The 8,146-nt window shown below is 47.5% G+C and overlaps 1 protein-coding gene across 1 annotated transcript; it reads right to left on the bottom strand.

Annotated features, from left to right (window-relative positions):
- Positions 1-254: 254 nt before the first annotated feature.
- Positions 255-7,418, bottom strand: LOC126645180 (retinoic acid-induced protein 3-like). Its single transcript, XM_050325306.1, has 4 exons — positions 7,281-7,418; positions 3,755-4,725; positions 2,723-2,775; positions 255-2,042 (listed from the first exon to the last, which is right to left on the bottom strand). Exons 2-4 carry the CDS (start codon positions 4,677-4,679, stop codon positions 1,950-1,952), a joined length of 1,071 nt encoding a protein of 356 aa, XP_050181263.1. The 5' UTR covers positions 4,680-4,725; positions 7,281-7,418; the 3' UTR covers positions 255-1,949.
- Between the last annotated feature and the right edge of the window lie 728 nt (positions 7,419-8,146).

Here is an 8,146-nt window from a genome sequence, read left to right as displayed (position 1 = left end):
GAAAGGGGTTTCCTTGCCAAGAGCATATGGACATGTGGTATCATAACATATCGTGTAAAATCTCATGGAAGAGGATCCTCTAAAAAGGGAGACTATAGCCTCATACCATCAGGTGGTTCAAAAATTATTATTATTATCATCATCTTCAGACATAATTATTTTGCTTTGATATTGTTTTCTACTTTCAAATAAAAATATTACATGTATTAGGAACATAAGAAAGACATCTTTTTACAAACTGAATACATCCCTCCTTTCCTGTTCTTGATTGTGCAAGTACCCAACAAGACACAAGTGAATAAATACAGGCGTATTCACACAATAGATACAGACACATGCAGTGATGAAAAGTTCACATCTTTCCTCTGGCATTTGCTTTCCATGGCTTGGTTTTATATTTTTTCACTTCTTAAGCACCTCTAACATTGAATCAACTTTCTTCATTCAAGAAAAGTAGAATGAAGCTACTAACCTTTCTCCTGCACTCTCAAGCAGCTGATCTTTTGTCCACAATGACAGCTTCAAAGAAGCCAGGATCTCTTTGCCATTTTTGCTCCAAGTGCAACCTCCCAGGTGGCCCACTCCAACCCACGGAGAGCTACTGGTGCTGTCACCCCACTGCCCATTAGAGGAATCACACTCCTGAAGCAGAACACCAGTTTCTCATAGGCTGTTTGGGGTTTTATTAATTAAATATTCCACATACAAAGTACTAAATAAATACATAGCTGTGTCAGACACCAGTGTACCATACACACCCACTTGGAGAGCTCTCTGTAGTTATGTATGAAATATCATGGAAAGCTATTTAGCAAACACAAACCAGGCTACAGAATGATTCAGCTCTGCAGACTCATTGCTCATCATCAGGGTGCAGTCCACACACACACACACACACACACACACACACACACACACAGAGACGTGCACATGCTCATGCTCACTCACACCTGGGAAGAAGGGTATCCGCCCTCTGTAACCTGGCTGCTTCGGAAATGTTTGTGTTAATGCCATGGACACACTCAGAAGGAGGCAGAGCTCCAAGATTAAATCCCACCAGGGTATTGCAAGGAGATGTATGGAAGAGGTTTTGTCTTCATGGATCCACAGCCTAGAGTGGCAGGGGTGAGAAGGGACCCAAACCCCTCGTTTGTGGGGCTGGGCTCCCCCTGGGGAGTGGGGAGCACAGGGCTGGGGCACATGGTCAGGGGTCAGAGTTAGGCTGATGCTGAAGTGCAAACTGGAAAATGTGTCAGGGTAAATAGGTGTAGCTCTTTTTATGTCTTTAAATTTTCTTCCCCCTCTCCACCATGGTCCCTAGATGATAAGGACGGTGTTGGAAGCAATTATGAAAATCAAAAAAGGAATACTCTCTCTCTCTCTGTCTGTCTCTTCTATACTGATCTCTGGAGGAGAGCCAGACAGGGCTGGGAGTGGGCACAAAAGTAACAGTGGATAGATAAGGGTGTCCTCAGTAGTACCTCAAATGTCTCCATGGAGGGGCAGGAATAGGGGATGTGTAGGGCTGATGCTCCTGGTCCTGCCTCTACCCCTGTCAGATGTGGGGTGCAGGCATACCCACAAGCTGATTAAGGCAAGTCCTGTCTGGGACAGAGCCAGTTGCAGACCCAGCTGATGATCTTCCTGCTTCTCTAGCCTTGCAGCATTCCTGCTGAAAATAGGCCAGGACGATCCTCTGTCAGAAGAGAGAAGCTCCATTCCATGGAGACACAGAGTGAGCAGGGACAGGATGGCCAGAGCTGTGTCTGAAAGCTGTGTTTGAAGAATGAGAGGGGGCTATGGGGGAAAGAGGGGGAAAGAGGACTCCCCTCCTGTTTTGCTGGTGTGGGTTGACTGTCTCTTTTGAAGGATCATCTCACTTGTGACCACGTGGCCCACTCCCCATGCCTTTGCTGGCGGGCACAGTCTCTTTGCTCCCCGTGGAGCTGCTACATGGGGCTTTTCCCACCAGTGTAGTCATGGTACGGGCTCGTCCGGGCCTTGGGGCGAGGGATGGAGAAATCATTCTGGGGTTTGATGGCCTGAAAAGGAAGCACAAAAGTCTTTGCCTTTGAAAACTGGAGAGAAGTAACAGAAAAGGGCTTAAAAAGAAAACAAAGGAGGGGAGAGAGAAACAGAGCTGAAGGTTTCCTGAGAATGTGATCAATGAGGCTGTGAAAGAGGATCCTGGCAGAACAAATCAGTGATGGAGACATGTCACCAGAGGACACGTGAGGACCTGATGTGAGCTACTAGACCTGGCTAGGCTGCGGTCTGAAGGAGGACTGGGGAATGGACAGGCGGACATGCAGACTGCCCATGCTGGATCTGTACTGCAATGTCCAGTGTCTGCTGGTGGGAATACATTCAGGGCATGGGCTGGGGAAATAAGCACGATCTCCTTAGGAAAGGGTACAGTCTACTGCAGGAACTGTGCTCAAAAATGTGATATCAAAGCCTGAAATATTAAAAACTACAACCTCAGACTTTACCTTGGGCCCCTTCTTGTGTTCCAGTGTCCCTGGACCTGTCTCCTTCCCCTCAGTCACAGGCACCTCTATGAACACGTCATGGTATGACTTGGCTCCATGCAAAGCACCTGCCTGCCTCCACAGAGCCTGCTCTAGCTCCATCTGTCTTTGTCCCTTCTACTTCCTTTGCCTTCAGTGCCTGAACGATAGCCTACATGTCATGAAAAAAATGACAGGGGGCATGAACTTACCTTCATCTGAAAGTGAGAAGCGTATGGGGAGTAGCTGGGGTCTCCTGTGTTTCCTGGGTCACAAGACAAGAGGAGCAGAAAGTTAGTGCATCAGCATTATACAGTAGCTTGGAAATACCACATCAAGGGATACTCAAAGTGGCTACATTAGCAGCTGCTTTTAGACTCGTCTGACTATGCAATATGTAGATAGGAATGGGTTAAAATCCATAGGTGGATGACTTACTAAATATTTCCTTCTGAAAGCAGGAATGAATGGTATTGCAAATAACAGGACATAGGTGGCCTTGGAGTTTAGACACCTCCTGTTGCCTCACAAAAACTGTCACCATCACCAGCCAAATCCCTCCCACTTGTATGCACAAGACCCCTCTGCGGTATTCCCTGCGAGAGCACAACTTTTCTTGGCTCTTCTTTTACAAACCTGGGGGTTTGACTCAAGGTGATAAATGTGATCTCAGTAGCAGATCCACAGGGAGGGGAATCACATCTCCTACGCATAGATTTGGGAAGCCTCAACTGATAAAAACATTTTGCTTTGTCCAAGTAGGCATGAGAGTGATACAGAAAAGAAAGACCTCCATGCCTCCTTTTTGGATTATGGGTTCATTCTTAAATGGATAATGGCAATGAGATCTGAACTGAAATAAATAACTTCCAAGGTATAACCTGAAGAGGTCTGAAAAGCTGGTGCATCACTAAGAGACAAAAACCATTTTTTATGTGGACTTCCCTGACATAGTAGGGTTTTAAGGAGTTAGGTTTCAGCCCTGATATGCAGCAAGTCTCCTACTCGGTCATTCCTCCTACACATCTTTGGCTTCTGCATTGGTCCTTACTCATTTCCCTCTTGTCTGGAGATTAATTTTCATGTGTATTTCTGAAGTTTAATCGGTATGAAACTTTTTCCTACCTCTAAATTACCTATCACCTTCAAGTCTTTTCTTGTAGCCCTCATACCCCTTTTAGCTCAAGAGTGGTACTTGCATGTTTAGGGATGGGGGACAGTGGAGTCATTCACTTTTATCATACCTTGCACAATTTCATCTTGGGTGTAGGCACGGTTGTCCACGCCAGTTGCCTGCTTTATGAATTTGGGTTGGCAGAAGTCATTTTCTGGAGGGTAGTCCTCTGCCTTCCGAGGAGCAGTGAGGAAGCAAATTTCAGGGACGATATACATTATCAGGAAAATCCAGCCATTGGACACCAGAGCAATGGCCACGACAGGATCATCCCAGGTTTCTTTTTCTAAAACCGTGTTGCCTTTTATGAGCATAGTGATCCACACCACCCAAATGGCAATGGAGAACAGGACAGTGACAAAGATGTGCGCCCCGTGCCTCTTCCAGCTTTTGTATGGCCCACAGAATGTGAACATGGAAACCAAGAAGGTCAGAGCCATCAAGAAGAGCACGTAGATCAAAAGCATGACAAAGTCCTTGTTGGTATCCTCCCGAGACATAGTCAGAAAGTTTTCTTTCTGGTTTACTAGCATGGTGACTAAGTACTCAATACTGATCACAACTTGTACCAGGGCAAAGGAAACAATGAGAAGCAGCAGCAACCGCCAGGAGAAAGGCTTTCTTCCTCTCACTAGTTTGCTGAGGTTGCAGGCATGGGTGAGGAGGCATGAGAAGCAGAGAGCAAAGATGACTCCAAATAGGAAGAAGCGAGTGGGGCGAGTCCTGTCATTGAGTTTAATGATGAAGGCAAAAGTGAGACCAAAAATGCCGAGTGTGCCTAAGAGAAAGAAAAAATAGACGGAGATCATGTGCCGCTTGCTGTTGTCTTGGACTTTGCAGATGAGAAAGAAGAGCGAGCAGATGAGGAAAATGGTGATGAGAATGCCTGCTGCAGCCAGTGACTCCAGGACAATCCCCCAAGCCATCTCTGTGTCACAGAGCCGGTAGTAGTCAGCATGGATGCTGCCGCAGCCTTGGGGAGGTGACGTCGTCATCCTCTTGCCTTCCTGAACAACCTCCCTGTGAAATGTTTCCCCAAAGCTGTAGAAGAAAAGACACAGGCTGTCATATCAACCATCTGGGTGCTGCCAGCACTGGGGCAGGAGAGGCAGGACAGACCTCCATCCTCACCTCACCACAGTGCTAAGGACATGGGGCTGTGGGAGCAGAGCCATCTCCTTGTTTGGTATAGACTGTCAAGAGCAAGCCAAGCCCCTCAGCAGGAGGCAATTCACCTTGCATGTCCTCTGCACTGTGCCTGAGGTTGTGCAATGTTGTAGGAGTGTGGGGAACAGGGAGAAGGTGAGGCACTTTCACAGGCATTAGCTTGGTGCCCTGCAGTGCAGAGACCAAGCTGCCTTGTCACTTCAGAGATACAAGAGCAGCTGTTAGTCACAACACAGTTTACCCTTTTTTGACAAATCCAAACAACATCAGTACCTTGTACCCATGAGGTTCAGAGATGAACAATGCAGAACAGGAAACTCGTTATTCTGTTTGTTTTCTCTCTTTTACTATCTCTGAAGCACTTTTGGCTGTGGTTTACCGGGACAAATGAAGAGAGAACTTTAATGCCTTTACTATTATGAGTGAAGGGGGAACCTTACCACCTTTTATCCTCAAGATAACTAACCTGGGTACCTCTGGCTTAGCTCTTCTCACTCCAAATTAAATAGCCACCAACCATTAGCCCTAAACTCATATTTCTCCTTTTTCGTGGCAGTGCAGCAATAAGAAGTGTCTTGAAGACCTCATTCTCCTCCCCAAGATATTGCCTTGCACTGACTAAAGACCTGACACGTCAGACCTAATGCTCTTCATTGCATGAGAAGTAACCACCACACTTAAGGAGTCCACTTAAGGAGTCCACAAGTCAATGATGTCAAGGTCCCTAATGCACCTAGTGCGTTCCTGCTGTCTCCTCATAAGGATTTCAGTGCTGTCTGAGTAAGCCTGTCTCGCCAGGGGATAAAGAGGGCTTAAGACGGATGTTTAGGTGAGCTCTGCCCATCGCTGAGGGGAATTAAGTTTCCTATTTCCTTGGGAGCTTGAAGCATATGCAAAAACTACTGCACTTCATGGCACATCAGATCCCAGGGACTAGGTACCGCTTTCTAGATACCAAATTGATCAGTTAGTCTCAGGTCACTTCAATCTATTAAAACAGGAGTTTAAATATGATAACAGAATGAAACATGGGCGAACCTGTGCTTAAAGGTGACCATGCTGGAAAACCAGGGGCTTTCTGATAGATAAACAAAAAAAATGAACCTTGCAAAATTTAGGCTTTAGTGCTCACTATGGCATTTGCCTTGATTTTCTCCCTCCAGAACAACATATTGCAATTATGAAGCTGGTTCTAAAGCCCTTCCAACATATTTTAGGGAGTGCAGACTGTGTTCTCAATAAATGACAATTGATCTAATCAAGGGATGAACAAAGGGTGAAACTATAACTGACTCACTTTCAGCCCCACATATGCTCCAGTGTGACCTGCCTATAACTGAACTGGTGGAATATTCTTCCAGCTTTTAACCTCACTGTGTAAAAGGAGATGTACAGCTCTTCAAAAAGCTGACTACAATAAAATGCAAATTATTCAAATATGCAGGAACTTTGGACTCCCATGGAAAGAACAGAATAAGTGAGTAACACATGCATGAGTTTTCACAAATCATTGTTCCCAAAATTTTGGGGATTTATCTCTCGCACAAATAGCTGCGAGTTATCTGGATATTTCTGAGTAACAAATAATGAATCTTTCTGAAAATCTGTAGAGCAAATGCTAAAATTTTATCCACAGACATTTGTTATTGAACAGATTAGCTTATCTATTCACAGCTCTGGCAGATACAGACCGGTGCTGGCTGTTGGGGCACGTGGAGAGCCCAGAGAGCCAGCATGAGACCTCATGGCAGCACGGAGCACACCCATCGCTTTGAGTCCTGACTGGTGCTTACTGTAAGTGATGCTTTCCACAGCCAGCCACCACGGCCATTGGAACAAATAGGATGGATAGAACTTTGTGTACTTGGGGAACTGGACACTTGTAACCATTTTTACTGCTTTTTATTTTTTTCTAGGGTAGATCATCTAACGAGGCGTGATGAAGCATGAAGCATCTCTGCGCTATCTACCGGGTGACTGTTGTCCCCCAGAAGCCGAGTATGCTCATCCAGCACCTACAGAAATGCCTAGGAATTCCAAGGGGTTCTGCAGTCAGTGTGAAGGAACCTGTGCTGTGGTAACTTACACAGCACACCCCAAATCATGGCTCTCGGTTGACTGCCGAGTACTCTCCCTCCACCCTGACCCTCCTCTCTCATGGATACTTGTGCATAAAATACAACCATCCACCCACAAATTTCAAATAGTTTCCCAGGACTGTCTCTCAGAATAACCCCACGCTCCACCACCACCCCCGAGCTCCAGCTGGAAATCCCATAATAGAGTCAAGGGTGGGAGGCACTCAGTTCACTGTGGCATCCCATGCTCCTGCTCTCCCACCCCCCAGAGCCACGGTCCTGCACGCCATCCCATCCCAGCTGCAGAAGGCAGGCCTGCCCTGGATCCTGTGAAACACTGCCTTGAATTACCTTGCTGGGTCTTGCCTGGTGAAGGCAACAGGGAGGCTCCGTCTGCAAGAGGCAAGTTTCCAGTGCAGCAGTAACACACGCACCTTCCGCAACCCCGGCCCAGCAGAAGCTCCGCGCTCGCCCTCGGTGGGAGCTTTAACAGCTGGAGGGCTGAGGAGGTGGGGCCGAGCACGCCTATTCCAGTTCCACCGCCTCTCCTCTCCCACAGGACACGGCTATGAAAATTCGGTCCCTGTGCCAGGAAATGAAGTAAGACCTCCTGACGTCAGTGGGGCACTCACCCCTGCGTCGGGGTGGAGATGGAGCCGGTGCCTGTCCCAGCCCTGGGACGGGACTGAATGCTGCTCAGTCAAGCACCTGATAAGGAGCTCCCCTGTCTGACTCCTGGCACCCGTGGGTGGGGACCGGGACTATGAATAGCAGTGCGTCCCCTCCCTGCTCCAAGCCTTTTGTCTCTTTGCGTGCTTTCTCACCAGATAACTGGTTGCAAAGTGAGAGATGAGAGGCTGTGGGGTGCGAACGGGCCCACAGTGCCCTGAGGGAGAGTGGCTGCAAGCCTAGCTCCGGAGATGGTTTCCTCGGGGCTCTTGCTGGGTGCTGCGACTTCATGTGGGGACTTGACTTGTCTGTTTGTCCCTTCCAGCTGTGCCAGCCGGCTCCTTTCCTGAAAAGGGCTGCTTGACTTTCCTTGTGTCTTGCTCAGCCCAGCCTTGCTCTCTGAAGACTCAGTTCTGTCTGCTCGCGAGCGCTGAGTCACTTTGTCGAAATTGCTGGCCCAAACAGTTAATGAACAAAGACAGTGACATGTTCCCCCTTGCTCTACATATTATGCCTCTGGCCCGACACACCTATCGGCACAATCCCAT

This window comes from Myiozetetes cayanensis, unplaced genomic scaffold (genome assembly GCF_022539395.1).
Source record: "Myiozetetes cayanensis isolate MyiCay16 unplaced genomic scaffold, myiCay2020 scf3, whole genome shotgun sequence".
Lineage (NCBI taxonomy): Eukaryota > Metazoa > Chordata > Aves > Passeriformes > Tyrannidae > Myiozetetes > Myiozetetes cayanensis.
The sequence above is the reverse complement of the archived record's forward strand: the minus strand, read 5'-3'. Positions and strand labels throughout refer to the sequence as shown.

Bases quoted from the DNA above. Each gene is read 5' to 3' on its own strand.
- LOC126645180 (XM_050325306.1), bottom strand. From the start codon at position 4,679: ATGACGACGTCACCTCCCCAAGGCTGCGGCAGCATCCATGCTGACTAC. The intron at 2,776-3,754 runs GTATGATAAAAG...CTTGTGACCCAG, and splicing joins CCAAGATGAAATTGTGCAAG to GAAACACAGGAGACCCCAGC. The intron at 2,043-2,722 runs GTAAGTTCATGC...CTTCCTTTTCAG, and splicing joins CTTCTCACTTTCAGATGAAG to GCCATCAAACCCCAGAATGA.